The sequence below is a fragment of the Neophocaena asiaeorientalis genome, unplaced genomic scaffold (genome assembly GCF_003031525.2).
Source record: "Neophocaena asiaeorientalis asiaeorientalis breed wild unplaced genomic scaffold, Neophocaena_asiaeorientalis_V1.1 scaffold191, whole genome shotgun sequence".
Taxonomy (NCBI): domain Eukaryota; kingdom Metazoa; phylum Chordata; class Mammalia; order Artiodactyla; family Phocoenidae; genus Neophocaena; species Neophocaena asiaeorientalis.
The window spans coordinates 1,479,449-1,504,234 of NW_020175105.1; the positions used below are offsets into that span (position 1 = coordinate 1,479,449).

The 24,786-nt window shown below is 34.4% G+C and overlaps 1 protein-coding gene across 1 annotated transcript in view; it reads right to left on the bottom strand.

Moving 5' to 3' along the window:
• Positions 1–24,786, bottom strand: part of ZPBP (zona pellucida binding protein) — a 98,287-nt gene that overhangs the window by 13,693 nt on the left and 59,808 nt on the right. The window contains exon 7 of the mRNA XM_024764375.1: positions 23,848–24,025. Coding sequence (XP_024620143.1) covers positions 23,848–24,025 — 178 coding nt within the window. The remainder of the gene's footprint in view (positions 1–23,847; positions 24,026–24,786) is intronic.

Consider the following 24,786-nt stretch of genomic DNA (forward strand, 5'->3'; position numbering starts at 1 on the left):
AATAATTATGACATCTAATCACTGAATAAAACAGATATATGGGATCCAGGTTAATATTTAAAAATCAATATGTTGTAGTAATTCAAAAACACAGAGCAAGCAAAGCAATTTTTTAATGTAATATGGTAATAAAGCTTCATTAATCAAGACACTTCGGTATTGGTGAAATGATAAACATAAGGATGAATGGAGCAGAATTAAACCCACATGAATATATAGTCAGTTGAACTTTTGACAGAGGTACCAAGGAAAATTTAATGACAAAAGAAAAGTCTTCAACAAATGGTGCTGTATCACCGGGACAGGTTATCTGTATTGTAACAAATGATTATTGACCCTTACCTCATACCAAATAGAAATATTAACTCAATATCGATCATAGACTTAAATGCAAACCCAGAAGTACTAAACAAAAAGCACAGTAGAAAATCTTTGTGACCTTAGGGTAGGAAAATTTTTATTAGAACACAAAAACACATGAACCACAGAATTAAAAAAATTAATAAATTGGACTTCTTCAACGTTTTGCTTTGAAAACAAAAATGTAAGCCACAGTCTGGGAAAATATATTCACAGCACATATATAAGAAAAAAAACTTTTTGTCCATATTAAATTAAGAACTTACAACGCAGTGAGACAAACAACCCACTTAAAAAATGGGAAAGATATTTAAACAGATACTGTGCAAAGGAATACCAATATCCAATAGAAAGTTGAAAATATCTTTTAAAAAGGAAAATTAAAATTAAAACCACAATGAGATACCACTACACATACATACATTGGAATGGCTAAAATTAAAAAAGAGTGACCATACTATGCTTTGGAAAGTATTTAGAACAATTGGAACTCCGCAACTTTGCTGGTAGAACATGAAAATTGTACAGCCGCTTTAAAAATAATTTGGCATTTTTTTTATAAAGTTAAACATACACTTACCGTATGACCCAGCAATCGCAATCATAGGTATTTTCCCAGAAGAACTGAAAACACATGTCCACCCAAAGACTTGTACAGGAATGTTCATAGCAGCTTTATTTGTAATGGCCTAAAACTGGAAACAACCCAGATGTCCATCGTCAGGTGAATGGATAAATAAAATGTGGTATATCCATACAATGGACTACTACTCAGCAATAAAGAGGAGCAAACTATTAATACATGAGATAATACTGACAAACCTCAAAATTATGCCGAGTGAAAGAATTCAGACAAAGATTATATACTGCATGATTCCATTTATTAAAAATTATTAAAATGCATGCAAATATATAGTGATGCAGAGCATATCTGCATTTGCTTGGGAATGGATATTGAGGGAGGACTGATTACAAAAACGCATAAGCAAAATTCAGGGTTACAGCAGAGGTCCTCTTCTTGATTGTGGTGATAGTTTCATGGATGTATATGTGTCCAGGTCATTAAACTGTATAATTTCAACATGCGTACTTAATTGTATGTCATCGTTGAGCCCAAACAAAGCAAGTTGTAGAGGTTATTTAAGGCAAGACACCATTTTCTGATTATCATGCAAACCAATACTATATGTCATTGTTGATTGCCTCAATAAGAATTAAAAGTATAAAATTTGGGATTGGGGTAAAAAATATCCAATTCTGATAATGAATATATCTGAGCAGAAGAGGAAGACAATGGATTGTTGAGGCCTTCACAGGAAGCTTCAGCTGTGTCCTATTTAAATCACTTTAAATCTTAGGATACAAAGCAAGTGACAGAATATGAAATTTGTTTCGAATGGGTGATATGAACATACTTGTTTATAACATCATTTTCTATATTTCTAGACGTTTGAAATATAACATTATAAAGAAAAATTTTATTTCCAAAGAGCGATACTAAATCAAAGACAGACACACACATACACACACACATGCATCATTCCCTGAAAATCAAAACTAAACAAGCTTCAAGGTACAGATAGCTTCAATGAGGTATTGAGGGAAAAATTATATAAATTTTACATAAACCATTCAGAAAAAGCAAGAAGAGGGAACGACTGCAATTCACTTTTAAAACAGCAAGTGCCCTAATAATAAAATTTTATAAATATTTACAAGAAAACTATAGACCAAAGTTCCTTATGGATATAGATACAAGAATCTTTAACTAAATGTTAGCATATAAACCTCAGTGATATGTAGAAATTATGAATGATGATCATATATAGTTTATATTAGAGGTCAGTTTATACAAAGTTGGTTTAACTTCTATGTATCGATCAATGCATCATAAAACATGATAAAAGATACAAAACATATGATCATCTCAATGGTGTATACAAGACATGACAAAATTCAATCTCTTTCATGATGAAAAATCAAAATAAATAGAGAATGGAAGGGAATTTCCTTCATCAACCCGATTAATGGCATCTCTTAAAAGCTGCCAGCTAGCATCACAGCTAACGGGGAAAGCCCGTGGGCCCTGACAGTTGGCACAGGAAAAGAATGCCAACTCTCACCACTTTTGGTGAGCACTTTTCTGAACATTCTAGCCAGACTAATAGGGGCAATAAGAAGAAATAAAGAGCATGGAAATGGGAAATAAAGCAGTGAAATTGTCTTTATTCCTATGTGAGATAATTAGGTATGAAGAAAATCCTAAAAATAAAAAATAAATTCTTAGAACTATAAGTTTTATCAAGGCCACACAATACAAGGTCAATGTTTCTAGAAGAAAATTGGAATAATTCTTCATGAGTTTGGGATAAGCAGAAATTTCTTGGATGGACACAATATCTTTGGTTCTTAAGAAAAAAATTAAGAAACTTAGTTTTCTCAAAATTAAAACTTCTGTATTTGAAAGACACCATTAAGAAAGTAAAACGAATATATATGGACTTGTTTCCAGAATACATAAATAAACTTTGTAAGTCAATATTTAGAAGAATAATAATCAGAAAAAGGGTAGAGGAAATGATGTGAACAGTTTACAAAAGAACATATGTGAATGCTCACAGAGAACAAGAGAAGATATTTGATATCATTAGCTATAAAGTAAATACAAATTATATCACAAATAAAATAGCACTACACTGATTAAAATTTAAAAGTTGGACAATATCAAGACTGCAAGAATGTGAAACAACCAGATATCTCATACACTGCTTGGTGGACATGCAAAATCATACAACTACTTTGTAAAAGTTGGGAGTTTCTTAACAGTTAAAAATACTCTACCATATTATCCTAAACTTAACTCTTATGCATTTACCCAAGAGAAATGAAAACATAGGTCCACAAAAAACTTATACAGAAATGCTCATACAAGCTCTATTCACAATATCCCAAAACTACAAACAACCCAAATGTCTGTCAAAAACTGAATGTATAAATAAACAGTGGTAAATTTAATAAGTAGTTGTGATTGTGAAGTAGGATAAGGGGACAATTTGGGGAATGGAAGTTTCTATATCTTCATAGGGTATTGGTTAAATGGATGAATACACTTGTCGAAACTCAGTGAATTGTACAATTAAAATGTGCACACTTAAAAATGAGTGTATTTATGACACCTTAATAAAGTTGATTAAAGAAGTTTTCCCATAAATACTGCATGATCTAAAATAGTCAAATTCACAGAGGCAGGAAGTAGAATGCTGGTTCCCAGGGGCTGGTGAGAGGGAGAAATGCAGAGCTATTACAAAGCTTTAGTTATGCAGGATGAATAAATTCTGGAGAACCAAGTAGAGCAATATGACTCTAGTTAACAATATTACATTGCATACTTGAAATGTGGTAAAAGGGTAGATCTTAAATGATCTCACCATACACACACACACACACACACACACACACTACATATATATATATATATATATATATGTAACTATGTGAGGTATGGAGCATGATGGATATGTGAATTAGCGTAATTGTGGTGATTATTTCACAATGCATACATATATCAAAACATCAAGTTGTATATCTTCGACACATACAACTTTGTCAATTATACCACAATGAAGATGAAAAACAGACAGAGAGATATAACACATTTATGAATATGAAGCAACCTTCTCCCCAAAACATAATCCTATCAGGGTTACTGAAAATGAAAACTGACCAGCTGATTCTAAAATAAATAGGGGAATATAAGGACCTTGTGACAGACTGTATTTCCCAGAGATGGCTAACAATATATCTATCCCATTCTACACATTCTTACAATTGTGACCTTGTTGAGCAGTAGAATCCATCCGGGTCACCTCCTCTGTTCCTAAGTAGAACTTTGTATGACAGAAGTGACACCAGCTGACTTCTGAGGCTAGGTCATGGCTTTCTATTGTTGTCTTAGGACATGAGCTTTTAGATTCCACTGCCATACTGTAATGTAACAGTGCCCAGTGCTCACACAGGGCCAGTTAATGTGTATAATCCCATGAGTTAGTATGGAAACACTCAAGAATAATAGGCTTATGGCCAGAGTAAACAGAAAATGCTTGCCTCAATAGCAGAGAATGACTAGCCTAGACTGAACATTGGTTCAGCCAAATAAATTAAAAGTAAGACCAGGGCTTCCCTGGTGGCGCAGTGGTTGAGAGTCTGCCTGCCGATGCAGGGGAAGCGGGTTCGTGTCCCGGTCCAGGAGGATCCCACATGCAGCGGAGCAGCTGGGCCCGTGAGCCATGGTCTCTGAGCCTGCGTGTCCGGAGCCTGTGCTCCACAATGGGAGAGGCCGCAACAGGGAGAGGCCCGCATACCGCAAAAAAAAAAAAAAAGTAAGACCAGAAATAACCAAACTGTTTCCAAACAATTTTTCTGTGTGTGTAAGAACAAAACTCAATAATGCAAACATATAAAAATACAAAAATATTCAACAACAGAACATACACAAATATCTGGCATTCAGTGAAAAATTACTTGGCATGAGGGAGACAAGACAATATGACTCACGATAAGAAAAAAAGTTAATTACAATCTACCCTGAATATGTGGAAAAGGACATTAAAACAATTAATGTAACAATATTCCCTATGCTCAAAACTTAGAAAGCCCAGAGATAAACCCACGCACCTATGGTCAACTAATCTATGACAAAGGAAGCAAGGATATACAATGGAGAAAAGACTGTCTCTTCAATAAGTGGTGCTCGGAAAACTGTACAGTTACATGTAAAAGAATGAAATTAGAACACTCCTTACACCATACACAAAAATAAACTCAAAATGGATTAGATACCTAAATGTAAGACCAGACACTATAAAACTCTTAGAGGAAAACATAGGAAGAACACTCTTTGACATAAACCACAGCAAGATCTTTTTTGATCCACCTCCTAGAGTGATGGAAATAAAAACAAAAATAAACAAATGGGACCTAATGAAACTTAAAAGCTTTTGCACAGCAAAGGAAACCATAAACAAGACGAAAAGACAACCCTCAAAATGGGAAAAAATATTTGCAAATGAATCAATGGGCAAAGGATTAATCTCCTAAATATATAAACAGCTCATTCAGCTCAATATTAAAGAAACAAACTACCCGATCCAAAAATGGGCACAAGACCTAAATAGACATTTCTCCAAAGAAGACATAGAGATGGCCAAGATGCACATGAAAAGCTGCTCAACATCACTAATTATTAGAGAAATGCAAATCAAAAGTACAATGAGGTATCACCTCACACCAGTTAGAATGGGCAGCATCAGAAAATCTACAAGCAACAAATGCTGGAGAGGGTGTGGAGAAAAGGGAACCCTCTTGCACTGTTGGTGGGAACATAAATTGATATAGCCACTATGGAGAACAAGTATGGAGGTTCCTTAAAAAACTACAAATAGAATTACCATATGAACCAGCAATCCCACTACTGGGCATATACCCAGAGAAAACCATAATTCAAAAAGACACATGCACACCAATGTTCATTGCAGCACTGTTTACAATAGCCAGATCATGGAAGCAACCTAAATGCCCATCGACAGACAATGGATAAAGAAGATGTGGTACATATATACAAAGGAATATTACTCAGCCATAAAAAGGAATGAAATTGAGTCATTTGTAGAGACATGGATGGATCCAGAGACTGTCATACAGAGGGAAGCAAGTCAGAAAGAGAAGAACAAATATCGTATATTAACGCATATATGTGGAACCCAGAAAAAGGGTACAGATGAACCAGTTTGCAGGGCAGAAATAGAGACACAGATGTAGAGAACAAACGTATGGACACCAAGCGGGGAAAGCGGTGGGGGGTAGGGGTGGGGGTGTGATGAATTGAGAGATTGGGGTTGACACGTATACACTGATGTGTATAAAATGGATGACTAATAAGAACCTGCTGTATAAAAAAGTAAATAAAATTTTTTTAAAAACCCAAAAACTCAGTAATGCAAAAATATAAAAATATTCAATGCCAAACAACAGAACATTCACAAATATCTGGCATTCAGTGAAAAATTACTTGGCATGAGGGAAACAAGACAATATGACTCATGATAAGAAAAAAAGTTAATTGCAAACTACCCTGAATAAGTGGAAAAGGACATTAAAACAATTAATGTAACAATATTGCCTATGTTCAAAACTTAAGATAACATATGGAAGATATAAAAAAAAACATTTCATTCAATCTTCTAGAGGTCAAAACCATGCTGTGTGTGATGAAAAACACTCTGGGTAGGATTACCGGTTGACGTGATATTGTAGAAGGAAAGATGACTAATCTTGAAGATACAGCCATAGAACCTACAGAGAATAAAACACACAGAAAACATTTTTAACGAAGAGATCAACAAAGAGCTGTGGCAAAATGTCAGTCAGGTTAATATGCTTTTAATTGGAATCCCTGGTGGAGAAGATGAGACTAATAGAAAAATTATTTGAATAAATAAGTAAAACTATTTTCCAAATTTGAGGAGCACTGAGTGTCCACAAATCCAAGAAAATGAAATATTCTTCAATAGCAAATTCACACCAGAAGAAATGTTAAATAAAATCCTTCAGGCCACACAAAGAGAACTGCAGGTGGAATTGGGTCTACACCAAGAATGAAGACTAATGGAAAGGATAATTAGATGGGTAAATACATGTGATTTTTTTCTTATCATTTACATCCCCATAAAAGATAAATGTTTAATAAACAGAACAATGTAGTGTGGGATCTGTGACACAGGTAAGCTTAACTGGGTGGATGTCAACAATAGTGCAAAGGTCAGGAGAGAAGAAATGGAAGTATAATATTTTAAGATGCTTATACTTCATATGAAGTGGTATAATATTAATTAAAGGTAGACTGTGATAAATTAATGATATACACCATAAGCCTAAAATTACCACTAGAAAGAAACACACAGAGCTCTACCTAATAGGTCAACAAGGCAGATAAATGGAAGCACAAACACTATTCAATTAATTTAATTGAATGTAGAAAAAATGGAAAAAAGGGAGCAAAAAATAAGTTGGGGAAATAGAAAACAGTGAGATGATACACTTGAACCTGACAATGTGAGTAGTTACATAAAATTGGGTTTAAAGATGCCAATTACAAGGCAGATATTGTCAGACTGGACTTAAAATGCAAGATCAAACTGTATGTTGCCTAAATAAATGCATCTTAAATATGAAGATATAAATTTAAAGTAAGGGGCTAGCAAAAGGCATAGCATTTGTACTGGCCAGTTTTATGTGTCAGTTTGGCTAAGCAATACTAGTTATTCAATTAAACACTAATCTAGGCATTGTTGTGCAGGTTATTTTGTAGATAAGATTAACATTTACAATCAGCTGACTTTAAGAGGATAATCTGGTGGGATTGATTTAAACAGTTGAATGGCCTAAGACAAGAACTGAGGGTCCCTTGAATAAGAAATTCTGCCTGTGGACTTCAGCTTCAGACTGTGGCCAAGAGTTTTTTGTCTACCCTTCCTGAAGACCTGCCCTATAAATTTTGGAATTATCTAGTTAGCTATCACAATTACATGAGCCAATTTCTTGCAATTAATCTCTCAGTATACATATATCCTACTGATTCTTTTCTCTGGTGGAACCCTGACTGATAAACCATGATAATACTAATAAAAAGAAATCTGTAATTGGCAGTATTAATATTAGACAAAACAGAAGTCCGAGGAAAGATTATTACAAGGAACAAAAAATATCTCATAATGGTAGGGGCATGAATATAACCAGAAGGATATAGCATAAAAAAGTTTCAGTAAATTAAAAAGTATTCAAATCACACATATTCTCTCTGACAACTGAATTAAATTAGGTTTCAGTAACAGAAAGATCTCAGGGTTTCCCTGGTGGCGCAGTGGTTGAGAGTCCGTCTGTCAATGCAGGGGACACGGGTTCATGCCCCGGTCCGGGAAGATCCCACATGCCGTGGAGCGGCTGGGCCCGTGAGCCATGGCCATTAAGCCTGCGCATCCGGAGCAACAGGAGAGGCCACAACAGTGAGAGGCCCGTGTACCACAAAAAAAAAAAAAAAAAAAAGAGAGAAAGATCTCTGAAAATTCCCATAACATCTGGAAATTAAACACCACAATTCTAAATAACCAATTGCTTGAAGAAGAAATCCAAAGAGAAATGAACATTATGAAGTGAATGGAAATGAAAATACAATATGTCAAAATTTGTGAGGTGCCACTAAGGCTAGGGAGAAGTTTGTATCTTGACGGCCACAAATTATCAAAACGTTACCCACTCCTCCTCAAAATAAAAACCTGAATAGCATATGTATTACAGAAATCGAATTTTTAGCACACACACACACACACACACAAAAAACCCAAAAGACAAAAAACACTTCCCAACAAAGAAAACAAAATAAAAGGTGTACTCTGTCTTTGCCTTGCTGCTTATAGTAAAACGCAGGAGGAAAGAGATAAATTGATGATGGCACTGCTAAGCAAAAAGGAACTATCATCTGGTAATTAGAAACCTATCCAGATTTCAAAGAATGCTAAAATCAGGAAGTCCACTGTTAAAAAGCAAGATCTAGAGAGTAATGCTATGGCTGGATAAACTTTTGCTACCAAGACTATGTATGTGATTCATCGGTCCACTCAACCATCCTGGAAGAAACCTGGAATTGAGATATGGAATTGCAGAAAAGTTCTGTGCCTCCACAAGAGGTGTCACTCTTGACTAACGATGTGAATACCCATGACATACACAGGAGAACTGCAAGGTTTTTAAGAATGTTTTACAGCAGAAACACTGCTAACTTGGACTAAAGGGAACAGAGACAGGATCAAATTAAAGACAGTTTTTAGATTCCAAAATTCTACAAGCAAGAAATGGGCTGGTAGAATTAATCATCTGCAAACATGCACTACCCTTGAATAAAAAAGGAATGACTCCCATGGAAAAGTACTGGGTCCAGTGGTAGACCAAGTCAGACCCACAGGCCTGAAAGAGGGGATAATGGAACTTCCATGGACTAGAATGTAGTGCCTCTGTGGGCCCAGTGGGCAGAGGATTGAGCTATAGAGGACTATTCTCAAGACTAGAAATATACTGGAATTTTCCCTTCTAAATTTCAAACTTGCTTGGGACCAGTGACCCCTTTCTTTCTTCCAATTTCTCCCTTTATAATTATTAAATTATTAACTACCTGGACATGATTGATATTTATAAACTAATACACTCAACAACTACAGAATATACATTGTTTCCAATAAAATAACTATATATATGAATTAAATTAATAAGTAACATATTAAATCAGAACTCAATACAAAATGATACCTGAAAATCTCCAAATATTCACAAAATTTTTTGAGGAGGAAAAAAAGAAAAAAGGGAAAAGTGTCCTTTGGCAGTTGCATGGTGAAGTGAAAAATTAGCAAAGGGGAAAAAATTAAGATCCTGCAAGAAATAAAGAACTAAAATCTGGAGGGCACAGAATCCCTCTCCAATTACTGAAACAAATTAATAAATAAATCTACTAGCAGAAAAGGACTAGAAATTTTGTAAGACATCCCAAATACCTTAAAAATGAATATAAAAAGGCAAACATATCTGCACAGAATTATTTCAAAAAATGAGAAAATTAGACCAAATTCACATCAACTGTGGAAAAGTTTCCTTCCAAAAAATAAAGCCCCAGCCCAGATGTTTTCACTGATTAATTCTATGACATTTTAAGTAAATCCTAATTTTTTAAAAAAACTAATTACTGTTTTTTTTTTCCCCCAGAATACAGAGGAAGAGAGAACACTTGCCCAACTTGCTTTCTTAAGGCTGGCACACTCATAATACCAAACCTGAGAAAGAAATTATAACAAAATACATAATATAATAACACAGATCTTTAAAATATTAGCAAATTAAATCCAGCAGCATATAATAATGAAGTAGGATTTGTTCAAAGACAGAGATTTTGGTGACTACACACAACCGAGTGTAAAATAGTTTTACACTTTGCAAAAATAGTTTGGAAAAGTCTCAAAACAAAGGGACTACTAAAACCTTCAGTAAAAACCAAACAAAAGCAGCAAACTCTGGGGAAGGGGCAGAATATAATTTCTAGAGTCACCACATTATATTATTCCAATGCTCAACTTAAAAGAATAATAATAATTTAAAAAAGCTCAGAAAAACATGGCCCATTACAGGAACATAGTAAATTGACATATACAATGGAATATTGCTCAGCCATAAAAAGAAACGAAAGTGAGTTATTGGTAGTGAGGTGGATGGACCTAGAGTCTGTCATACAGAGTGAAGTAAGTCAGAAAGAGAAAGACAGAAACCAATCTTGAAGAAGCCCAGACATCAGGCTTATTAAAAAAAAGACTTTAAAATGACTATGTTAAATATGTTCAAAGAGCTAAAGATGTAAAAAGAACAAAGAACATAAGGAATATGGTGTATGAAGAAAATGAAAATAACAATAAAAGACAGAAATCATAAAAAAGGAAAGAGAAATGTTGGAGCTGAAACAACAGTAAATAAAATTAACTAGAGGGGTTGAACTTCATATTTGAGGCTGCACAAGAAAAAGTGAATTTGAAAATAGGACAGTTGAAATTACAAAATCTAATTTGCAGAAAGAAAAATGGATGAAGGAAAGTAACTAGTGTCAAAGGGACTTGTGAGACACCAGTATGTACATTATGGGAATCCCAGAAGAAGAGAAAGAAAAATAAATAATGACCAAAAACTTGATGAAATACATGAATCGACAAATCCAAAAATACAAGTTCCAAGTAGGAAAAACTGAAAGAGACCCACACCAGCACACACATTACAAGCAAACTGTTGAAGACAAAGGCATAGAAAAATATTGAAAGCAGCAAGACAGAAGTAATTCATCATTTACATAAGGCCCTACATAAGACGATCAGCTAATTTCTCAACAGAAACCTTGTAGGCCGGAAGTGAGTAGGAAGATACATTTAAAGTGCTGGAAAAAAAAAGTGTCAACGGAGAATTTTATATCCAGCAATAATATCCTTCAAAAAATTTTGGAGAAATTAAGCCATTCCAAGATAAAGAAAAGATGAGGGGGTTCATTACCACTAGATCTGTCCTAAAAGAAATGATAAAGGGAGTCCCTTCAAGGTACAAATGAAAGGATGCTAGACAGTAACTCAAAGTCAGACTTCATCTGACTTTATATCTTCATATAAAGATTTCTAGTAAAGGTAACACATAGTGAGTATAAATATCAGTATTATGGTAGTTTCAGGCTCTAACCACTATTTTTGTTTTCTACAGGATTTAAGAAACAAATGCATAAAAACAATTATAAATTATGTTATTGGGTACACAATATTAAAGATATAATTTAGAACATCAATAATTTAAGAGGGATGCAGAGTTGTAAAGGAGGAGAGTTTTTATATCTGAATGCAATTAAGTTGATAACCATTATAATTAGATTGTTATAACAGAATGTTATATTTCATTGCCACTGTAGCCACAGAGAAAAGAACTTTACTATATATACAAAGGAAATGAGAAGTGAATCAAAAAGTGTCATTATAAGAAATCAACTAAACAGAAAAGAATGCAGGAATGGAGGAAATAAGGAACAAAAAAGCTGTGAGAAATATAGAAAACAGATAGAAAAATGACAGAAGTCCTTCCTTATAAGTAATAACTTTAAATGTTAGTGGATTAACATCTCCAATCAAAAGACAGATATTGGCAGAATGGATTAAAAGAAAAAAAAACATGATGCAACTGTTAACTACAAGAGACCCATTTAGTTCTAAAACACAAATAGGCTGAAAGTGAAAGAACAGAAAAAGATCTTACATGCAAGGATTAATCGAAAGATTAATCAAAAGAAAGCTGGGGTGGCCATACTACTGTCAGACAAAATTAACTTCTGGACAAAAATTGTTATGAGAACATTACATATTAATGATGGACAATTCAGTTCATCAAGAAGAGATAACAATTATAAACATATGTGCACCTCACCTAGAAACAGAGTCTCAAAATATATAAAGCAAACATTGAAAGAACTGAAGGGAAATAGCTATAAAATATTAGTGACTTCAGTAACCCACCTTTAATGATAACCATACAAAAAAATTAATAAGGAAATAGAGAGCTTAAACAACACTATAAACCTATTAGACCTAAGAGACATACAGAGAAGCCTCCACAAGAATAGCTAAATACACATTTTTATCAAGTGCACAGGGAACATTCTTCAGGACAGATCATATGTTATGTAACAAAAAAAGTCTCAATAAACTTTAAAAAAATTGAAATAATACGAAGTGTCTTTTATGATTACAATATAATAAAGCTAGAAACCAGTACATTAAAGAATACTGGAAAGTACACAAATATTTGGAAATCAAATAATATACTATTAAACAATTAATGAATCAATTGATAAACACAAGGGAAACAGATACTTGAGACAAATGAAAATGATAACACAATATGCTAAAGCTTATGGGATGCAGCAAAAGAAGTGCTAACTCTAAATACTTAGATCAAAAAATGGAGATTTCAAATTATTAAACTGACTTCACTTAAGGAAGTAGGAAAAGTGGGACAAACTGACCGCCAACAGAATGATGGAAATAATAAAGATTAAAACTGAGGTAAAAAAAAAATGTATATATATGTATGTATATAGGAAAGTAATAGAGAATATCAACAAAACCAAAAGCTGGTTTGTTGAAAACATCAAGAAAATTAACCACTTTAGCTACATTGGCAATGAATAAAAGAGAAAAGACTTAAAATACTAAAATAACAATATTAGTGAAAGCGGAGACATGACTACTGATTTTACACTAACAGCAATATAAAACTATACTATGAATAACTGTACACCAGTAAGTTGTATAACCTAAATGAAATGGACACATTTCTTTCTTTTTTGGGGGGTTAGGATTTTTATTTTTTCTTTGATTTTCTTTTTTGGGGGGGAGTATAGTTGCTGGACACATTTCTAGAAACACATAATCTACCAAAATGACACATAAAGAAATAGAAAATCTGAATAAATGTGAAACTAGTAAAACATTAAATCAGTAATCAAAAACCTCCTCATAGAGAAAACCTAGAACCAGATGGCTTCACTTGTGAATTCTACTAAAATTTAAAGAAGTAACACAAATTCTTTTTTCAAACTCATCCAAAAAGTCAGAGGAGTAGACACTTCCTAACTCATCCTATAAAGCCAAACAGATGAGACACTACAAGAAAATTAGGCCAATATCCCTTATGAATACTAATACAAAAATCCTCAACAAAATATAAGAACATCAAATTTAGCAACATATTTAGAGGATTGTAAACTGTGACCGAGTGGGTTTTACTCCCAGAATGCAAGGATGATTCAACATACAAAACCTTGATCAATAAAATATACCATATTAACAGAATGAAATGTGGGGGAAAAAACATATGCTCACCTCAATTTACATAGAAAAAACATTTTTTCAATGTCAATACCCTTTTATAATAACAATAATCAACTACGTATGGAAGAAAACTCTCTAAACATGTTAAAGGCCATATACAAAGAACTCACAGCTAACATCATATTCAACGATGAAAGACTGAAAGTTTCCTCCTTAAGATAAGAACAATACGAATGTCCACATTTGCCACTTACATTCAACATTATCAGAAGTTCTTGACAGCGTAATTTGGTAAGAAAAATAAATGAATACAATTGAAAAAGAATAAAATTATTTCTGTTCAAAGATGTCATGATCTTATATGCATAAAATCCTCAACACTCTAAAAACCCTACTAAATCTAATAAACAAATTCTGCAAAATCACACCATCTGAAACCAATATGCTAAAATAGTTGTATATCTATAAATTAGCAATGAATAATCCAACATGGAAAAGAATAAAACAATTCATTTGCTATAGCATAACAAATAAAATGTTTAGCAATAACTTTAACCAAGGAGGCAGAAGATCTATTCACTGAAAACTACAAAACATTGCTGACAGAAATTAAAGGAAATGTAAATTTGGAAAGACATCCTGTGTTCATGGAAGACTTAATATTAAGATAAAAATACTACCTAAAGCAATCTACAAATTCAATGCAATCCCTATCAAGATCCCAAATGTATTTTTTTCTTTTCAGAAATAGAAAACCTCATCCTAAAATCCACATGGAACTCCAGGATCCACGAATAACCAGAAAAATCTTGAAAAAGTAAGATTTGGAGCAATCACACTTTTTGATTTCAAAACTGATTACAAAGCTACAGTAATCAAAACTGTGTGATATTAGCATAAACACAGACATACAGACCAATGGAACAGAAGAGAGGTCCCAGAAACAAACCCTCGTGTACACGGTCAACTGATGTCCAACATGGAGGCTAAGACCATTCCATGGGTAAAGGATAGTCATCTCAACAAATGGTGCTAGAAAACTGAATATCCACATGCAAATGAATAAAGTTGGAGCCTTATCATACATTATATACAAAAATCAACTCACAAAGTCCCCACCACCAAATACCACCACACTGGGGATTAGGTTTTGGCATATGAATTTACGGGGGGTACAAATATTCAGCCTATAGCAATAAGTTTGGTGAAAGTTAAAGAGGAATACTTTGTACTATTTTTCTGAAGTCCAACATTATATCAAAATAAGACGTTTAAAACAATCAATTACCTAGATATAAATCTAAGTGAAATATTTGTAAGACCTCTATAAGAACAATTATAATTGGGATGCATTTAAATGAAGACTTAATGGGATATATTTTAATGAAGAAGCACATGTGCGTGCATGTGCACGCACACACACACACACACACACACACACACATCATGTTCATGAAAGACTCAATACTGGTAGGATGACAATTCTCCCAAATAGCATTGTAGATTCAGTGAAGTGGCGATCATAATCCAACAGCCATTTTTATAGAACTTGACAAGCTGATCCAAAAGTTTGAATGGAGAGGCTATGGATCTCGTAAAATTGGGTTTGCCAAAAAAGTTCGCTTGGGTTTTTCTGTAAGATGTTACAGACAAGCCCGAATGAACTTTCTGGCCAACCCAATACAAAAGGACATGCCTTATCAGAGACTGAGACTCATTAAAAGTTATAACTGTTTTTTTTTAATTGGAGTATAACTGTTTTACACTGTTGTGTTAGTTTCTACTAACATTGTTAGTACTTGTAGTACTAACTAATGTAGTAGTACATTGTTCTACTTCATTGTTAGTACAATGAAGTGAATCAGCTATATGTATACATGTATCCCCTCCCTCTTGGACCTCCCTCCCACCACCCTCCATCTCACCCACCTAGGTCATCACAGAGCACTGAGCTGCACTCCCTGTACTATACAGCTGGTTCCCACTAGCCATGTATTTTATACATGGTAGCGTATTTATGTCAAACCTAATCTCCCAATTCATCCCACCCTCTCCTTTCCCTCATGTCCACACGTCTTTTCTCTACACCTGTGTTTCTATTCCTGCCCTGCAAATAGGTTCATCTGTACCATTTTTCTAGATTCCACATATATGCATTAATATACAATATTTGTTTTTCTCTTTCTGACTTACTTCACTCTCTATGACAGAGTCTGGGTCCATCCACATCTCTACAAATGACCCAATTTAATTTCCTGTTATGTCTGAGTAATATTCCATTGTATATATGTACCACATCATCTTTATCCATTCATCTGTTGATAGGCATTCAGGTTGCTTCCATGACCTGGCTATTGTAAATAGTGCTGCAATGAACATTGGGGTGCATGTGACTTTTTGAATTATGGTTTTCTCAGGGTATATGCCCAGTAGCACCATTGCTGGGGATAGACGAACGTATCAGTGGAACAAGAGTATTCAGAAACATATCTGCCTTTAGAGATACTTAAGTGTAGCACTGGATAAAGGATGAACTTCTCAATAAATCATACTGAGAAACTGGACGTTCTACATGAAATAAAATCAGACTACAACTTCACATAATATAAAACAATTCAACTGGGATTTCAGTATATACCACCTACTCATGTTTAAACATAAGAACCACTCTTTATTCTTCCCTTTCCTCCTGCTTTTACATTCCATAAACACTTTTTCTTGATTGTGTCTTAAATATACTAAATCTACTTTCTATTGCTGTGGCCAGTAATCAGCTCTGAAGCATGTCATCCTTAGTCATGCCTTTGTATGTGTTTTCTCTCTGCTAGGAAAACTCAGTACACAAATCTCTGTATAATCTTCTCCCACTTATCATGCAGGGCTCAACTCAAGAGTCACTTTTTAAAACAAATTTATTTATTTATTTATTCATTTATATTTGGCTGAGCCGGGTCCTAATTGCGGCATGTGGGATCCTTTAGTTGCAGCATGCAGGATCTATAGTTGTGGCATGAGGGATCTTTTAGTTGTGGCATGCAGGATCTGTAGCTGCAGCACGTGAAATCCTAGTCGTGGCATGAGGGATCTAGTTCCCTGGCCAGGGATCGAACCCAGGCCCCCTGCATTGGGGGCATGGGGCCTTAGCCACTGGACCACCAGGGAAGTCCCAGGAGTCACTTTCTGAGTGAAGTCATCCTTGACAATCCAATTGATGGATCCCCTAGTTTCACCCTAGACACTCTCCATGGTAGTCTCCAAATGAACCCCAAACCTGGTCCATCACCCACCCTTCTCTGCCCTGCTCCCTCTCTTGGAGCTAGCCTCTATGGACACCATCACCCAGGTTCCCTTCCTTTGGGTCTGGCCACAGGACAGACTTTGGGTCTGACAGGACAGACTTTGGGTCTGACAGCAGGACAGGACATTTATCTTCCTCTTGCCTCCTGCCAGTTTTACGGAGTGGCTGCCTCACTGTGTGCCTACAGCTCAGCTGGTGTCAGGCAGCCCTGTTTCCCCAGCTCTCACAGGCCACTGTCTCATTCTTCCCTCATCATTCTTCAAGCCTATGGATGGTAGCTGCTTCAAGATGCTGTAGTCCCAGGGCCTCAACATCCCTTATCCCTACCCAGACCTCTGACAGTGGCACTTTCATTCAATCCTATTCAAAATACTAGTGAGCAGACCTCCTGTTTACTGTTTAAATCCTGCCAGGTACACTAGGGTGCATCATATCACCTTTTTTAATGCTCGTTATTGTGCCTATCATCATATGCAATGACTTTATTCACCTGTTTGTTTATAAGCTGCTTGACCAGACAAAATATAAACACCAGAGAAGCAACTTGTTCATGTCTCTCATCAATGTATCCCCAGTGCCAGACACATAGTAAGCATGCTATGTATTGCTGAATTCTAACACATTTCCTGGAGGAATAAAATATAAAAAATGACATCAGTGTTACAATAAAGGGTTAGTTGCTCAAGATAAGGAAGATTTGGCTTACAAAGGGTATAATAAGTTATCCTATGAAGCCAGGGTTTTATTATTGTAGGTTTTAAAATAATGAGGTGATTACACTTGGAATTTACAAGTATAATCGGAAGCAATGTGAGTTATGGACTGAAAAGGAGAAAAAGTAAAGGGATACCAGTTAGGAAAAGACTAATCATTCCAGGCACAAGAAAATGGAATCCAAATTAAGATGACTACAGTGGGGATGAAGACAAGCAGATGAATTTGGGTGAAAGATCTAAACAAGAATTTAACTGTAGGAAGGCAGTGGGGGAGAGAGAAGGGAATGAGCAGTTATAAAGTGCTATGGATGGCTGTCCAGTTAACAAGCTCTGTGTGGCAGGCAGATCTGTGAAATCTCCCAGATAAAGATGTCAGTCTAAGCAGAACACAGCAGGGTGAGAGATACAGTCTTTACATGGCTATAAAATTTTGCTTTTTAATTTTTGAAAAGTCATGCTCAGAATCAATTAGAGGACATTCAAAGATGTCTGTAGGGCTTCCCTGGTGGCACAGTGGTTGAGAGTCCACCTGCCAATGCAGGGGACATGGGTTCGTGCCCCGGTCTGGGAAGATCCCACGTGCCGCGGTGCAGCTGGGCCCGTGAGCCATGGCCGCTGAGCCTGCGCCTCTGCAGCCTGTGCTCCGCAACGGGAGAGGCCACAACAGTGAGAGGCCCGCGTACCTCTGTGAGAGAGTCTGTAGCTCTGTAGTCTGTAGTTACACATACATTGTGAGAGAGGTTAAGATACTGTGAACGTTTTGAACTGTTAAAATAACACACCAAAAATGTGAAAACTCAAAATGCCCATTATTTAAGATTAGTACTCACATTTCTGCAAATTTATACAAGGAAATACTCAAAAAAGATAAAAGCTGGTTAAGTTCTTGTAAATAACATTTACTATAATAATAAAAATAGGAAATAATCTAAATTCCAACATAAACAAAATGTTTAAACATAATTCCTACAATTAGTTGGCCATTTTTAACAAACAAAAGTAATAAGAAGACAGTAGAGTAATATGGAATGATATTTACAACTTAATGGTTAACAGAAAAAAAATTATAATTTCATTATTCCCACTGAACCATTTATTGATAGCTCTGTTAAAATTATAAACTTATGAAGACAAAAATCAGGTGATACTATACACAAATTATAAATTTGAAGTATTAGAGAAAGAAAGCACTTCTTATTTTTCCTTAGCATGCCTTTAGTGTTGTTAACAATGGTGTTCAAGCTTTAAGGGAAATTTTTAATTTTTTACCTTTTTATTATGAAATCTAACACATGGAAAAAATAAGACATAAATGTACAATATAATGAATGTTTGCATAGAAAACCTGTCTAGAAACAATTGAGGCCATAACGTAGAAATCTGCCACCCCTTAACACTCTGCCTATGTCCCACCCACTCATACTCCTTCCCCTCCACAAATCAGCACTAGTCTTCTTCTGTGTCATGGTGATAATTTCCTTGGATTGCACTATAGTTTTAGCTTTTAGCATTCACAAATAAATCTCTATAAAACAGAGTTTAGCTATGCCTAAATTACATGGATTCCATTGTCCTTAGCTTCTTTTCCACAAGTTATATTTATAAAATATATTCATGTGGTTGTAATTCCCATTCACCAATTATAGCCATTCCATTGTATGAATACATCACTGTTTATTTGTACATTTTACTATGAATAGACATTTGGGTTGTCTCTAGTTTGGGACTATGAGAAAATATGCTGAGAGGAAATTTCCCTGAGAGTCAAATGCTAGATCATAGAGTATGTGCATCGTCATGTTTACAATAATGCCAAACTGCTGCCCAAGGGGCAAGATTTATACTCACTCAGGCAGTGCATGCTGCTCCGGGACTCCACATTTTTTTGAACACCTAGCGTATTGAGACTATTTATTTTTTGCCCACCTGATAGGTGCGTAGTAGGAGCTCATTTTGTTTTTAATTTACATTTCCCTGATTACAAAAAGGTTGAACATATTTTCATGGATCCATTGACCATTTGGAATCACTCTTTTGTGAATTACTTGTTAAAATCTTTTCCCATTTTTCAAAATTGTTTTGTCTTTTTAAAAAATGTTTTCTATGGGTTCTTTATATATCCTAGTCTTTTGTTGGTTATATCCATTATAAATAATTTTCCCATTCTGCAGATTATCTTTTCTCTCTTTGCAGTGTCTTTTGATAAACATAAGCACTCAATTTTTATGTAGACAAAAACGTTTTTTATTAAAGTTAGTGATTTTTGTGTGCTTTTCTGGAAATCTTTTTCTGCTACTGAAGACACGATATTTTCTTGTTATATTCTAAAACATTTACAGTTCTTTATGTATATATGTCTGTAATACATCTGGAAGTGAATTTTTAGCTGGGTCCAATCTTAATTTTTTCTATATGGCTTTATATGCCAGTATTACCTGACAATTTTTGTTTTATGTATTTCAAACCTATGTTAAATCCTCACAGATTTAGAAATATTTTATTTTCACCTTTTCTTGTTAGACTTATCCTTTCATCATTACTTAATGCCTCTACTAGTGTAACTAGTAAGACTTCTTGCGTTAAAGTCTGCTTTGTTGACAGCATATTTTTTTGGTCCTTAGATGTAAAACTAAAACAAGAGTTCATGGTTGCATGTCTGAGCAGGATAAATTTTTAGAGTCTAAAATACCTTATTAAAAACAACTGCATCTACTGAACAATTCATTTTCACTGTAAAATTAAATTACAAAAGTACACTTTATTAATAAAATTATCTCAAGATGTTTAACCTGTAACCTAATTATTTCTAACTACGAACACAGACACTATATCACCATGAAAGAGCTCCTTGCTTAAGTTTCCTGGGACTCCCCAAAGCTTTGGATGTGCAACAGAAAACCTTACTTATAAAGAAAGCAACAGAAAACAACAGTGCTGCATAAACTATTAGTGAGCTATACATTCATCCACAACAGTCAATGAAAAACAGTCTGCTGCCTCATTAGGAGGAAAGGCGTCCTATCTAGGTATCACTTTATCAACACCAATACTCAAGAGACTCAAACTTTCATGTCCATCAAATCACCTAGGATGCTTATAAACGTAAATGTGTGGCTCCCACACCTTGGATATATTTTTGAGAAGGTCTTCAGGTAACTTTGAGACAGTGTCATAGTTTAAAGAGGAAGAAGAAGGAGGAGTGGGATATTATGTCAAAAAAAGAATGTTATTTGATGAGCTTAAATAGGAATAAAATAAAAAGGAAAGCAAAATACATAGTCTTACAGAAATAATAGAAACTACAGAAATTACACAGTAAAACATATTTTAGAATCTGTGTTTTAAAAAATTCTATCAGAAACAATATAAAATTCTAGCTGGTCTTTGGTTGTAGTATCTTTATAATTTATGAAATTATGAGGCATCTATAATTCACAAATTAGAACTTTTTCATTATTCGGTATCAAAATGATTGACAAAATGATGCATATAGTAAGCAATGATAATGTGTAAAGAAGTACTTTCAGTGAAAATCAATTTAAAATGCTAAATTAACTAGAAATGAGAAAAATAATACAGGTAGAAATGTTAAGTCTCTAGGTTTATAAGCAAACGATCTCTATCTGTGATCTAGACATAAAGATTAAATGAGTAAAGATATCTAAAAAACAAGAAAACATCACCGTTTACTTTACCAACTGCTGAGAAAGTAAATAAACTTCCCTCACACAATAGACATGCTTATTCAGTCTTTGCTGAACATAAACTTGGTGTGTCTTCATTTTGGAAGTTAAGTCACTTTACAAAGTATCTCATATGTTTTATGTGCTTCTATCCAGTATTCCATTTCACACTTGAATGGATAAGTTCATTTAATATGTTAATTTTGTCTTATAACTATTGCTATATTTTATAGTGCCTACCAATTTGGAGAATGATAGAAATGTTTTTTGGGTAGTATGTGCTCTTTAAAATTTTTAGAGTAATAGCCTTCTGTAATATAGACTGTATTAATCACTGTAAAAATTCTGTAAAAAATGACTGTATATGATGGGGACCTGAAGGGCACATTATATTTAATGAGTTCTGTGCAAAAAAGGAGCTCAGTCTCGCTTAAGTAATCGAATAGAGATGATAATAGCATAAAGGTAATTCTAAATTAAAATATTTATTTACCATAGAACAACACAAAATGAGATACAGCAAATCATTACTTGATAAGTGTACTGAGCAATGATAATGATCCCATAAAATTCAAAAAATAAATGTTATTTCTCTCCTCTATGCAAAGATATGACTCTTATTGCCACATTAAATTTGAACTCTCCCACTCTGCTTTCAAAGCCTGTCATTCCCCACAGCTCTTCTGATACTAATCCTCTAGTCCCAGTCAAGCAAAATTCCCCCAGAAATCTGACACTCAGTCATGCCCTTGCTTGGGTGCTACTTGCTAAGCCTGTATCTTCAAAGTCTTACCTCAAGTCTCAAATCACTCAGAAAGCCTTTTTTTCAATTATATTAATCCTATATAGAGATTCATCCTATCTCTAACTTAGTTTGCTTTATATAATCTCCTTTCCGTTCTCTTCCCTGTAGTTTGGTGGTCTCTTGTTCTCTAATTGTTTCCTGGATGCATCTCCTGTATCTCTAAGCTCTGTGGGCCAAGACATATATTTAGGAGAGCAAAGCAGTATTTTAGGGGCAGAAAATATTTTGGAGATTTATACAACAGTTTCATTATATACTTCCCATGGTGTTTGTTGTCAGGAGTAAAAGAGTTGCTTAATGAACTTGATCAAATAGTACAGCATATAATAATGCTGAATGTTATAATTACATGGTAAAATTAGAGTACCTGAAAATTGGGTTTATCTGAACTTTTATACATGCAAAAAAACTCCAATGATGAAATTATTATTCATAATAATTTCATTATGATGAAACCTATCATTTCAACTGAAAGAGCTATGTTTATTTCAAAATTCTTAGAATTAACGAGATGCAACTATTTAAATTTTTAAATTTGTCTTAACGCTTTATTGACAGGCAATATAAATGCATTTAATAGACAGCTAAACTACTAAGTTTTGGTTTCACTGTTTGGCATTGCCAGGCTTTTCTTCATCATTTTCTGTGCTCTAGCGTGATATGCGTAATCACAGATTATCAAAACAGTCACAAGGTTGGCATTTGTAAGTGATTTATTTGTTAAATTTGTATTGTATTTCCTGAGATAAATTTTCAGTACATTTTGTCAAATTTCATATCCTTAAACAAAACCAATATTATGAAAAAGTAAAGCAAAATCTAACCAAGTTAAATAAAGCAAAGCAAAAATAATATTTACTGTTCTACCATATGAAAAGGTTTTTAATCTAACATAAGATAGTAGAAAAGAGGGAAGAACAGAGAAGACTCAAACAATGGCACTAATGTAGTGATATTTATGTTAGAAAGTCTTTCAAGACTGAAGGTTAACTGGCTCACTCCACAGCTGCAGATGGAAATTCTGAGACTGTAAATCCACGTCCTCATCCTAAACAGCCTCTATAGACGGTCCTATAATGAGCACAAAGGTGGGGAAGCCAGATAGATGCTCAGATCCTTTAGTGCCAGGATCAACGGTCGGAACAACTGGTAATAAAGCAACTCATATACTTACTTTTAAAAAAAGTGAAAAAGTTACCTAATCCAGACTATACAAATGTAAACTCTTCAAAAATTGATTCTAAAAGAAATATATTTTGGCTGTTAAGTAACTCTAGGTGTCTCATAACTAGTATTTGTGCTTCCTCCCAGACAACTGCCTAACACCCCAACCCCTCTTTACTCTAGTAGTAAAACAAGGCCAGAATTAAGTTGGCCTTTTTCTTTTAAATCTTCAGATTGACATAGTCTTTTCAAACACACTATTTCAAACCTAAATGATTGATAGTAAAAATAAGTGATAGACATTCACTTAGGCATAATGAAGACAAGTGAATTTTCATACATATAAACCATAAAATCATAGTTCATTACATACCACAGCACTCAGGACATTTTGGGTGTTTCAGGATATTCATTCCATACCCTGGGAAGCAGCGATTAATCCAAACCATTTGGAGAGTACCTTCAATGTAGTATATCTCAGGCAACGGCTCTGCACGTCTGCCCAGAACTTCCACTTGTTGATTAAAAAATCTCTCTATGAGAATTTTAGCCTGAAATAGAAATAAAGTATGAAAAAATTATCACATAAATGTAATTTTAGAACAAATAAGGATGCTTATGTATTTAGAAGCAGGGGAAACAAATTCTCAAGGTCCTTATTTTTTCTTGAATTCATAGGATATAAATAACACCTGTAAAACTGAAAAGATATCACCTATAAACCTCAAATATTTCTAAAAGTACTTCCATATACAACACAAAGAAAATATTTCAATATATAACCAAACTTTTTGGTCCCTTTGGTTTTGAATAATATATGGATGGGCATAAGAGCAAAACAAGACAGCTCTTTGAAATTAAATGTACTTTCAGAAGGGTACTCTAACAATTAAATGTTCTTAAAGAAATGTACTTTAAGAATCTTTAAGAAGCATATCCTGAGACATCTGCTCCACCCTTTACATAAAGAAAAATTAGGTTTAAAGATGGCATACAGCACATGTTAGAACTTCTAGCTCTGTTTCAAAAATCAAATTTACAAAATAATTAAGGCATAATTCTGACCTATAATTAATTACCTTTTTACTTGTAGTAATTATTCTGGCTTGACTCCGAAAAGTAACAAGAGGCTTATACTTTTCAGTGGCTGGTAAGCCTTACCTGGTAAAGCATGAGGTATGGTCATGAGTTCACACCCTCTACAAGCTAGTTAGTTCTGCTCAGTTCTCCTGTGCTCACCTGCACCTCTCATGTAGTCAGAAACAGGGGTAAATGAAATCGTGCTCATCTATAACCACTAATGGTGCATCTC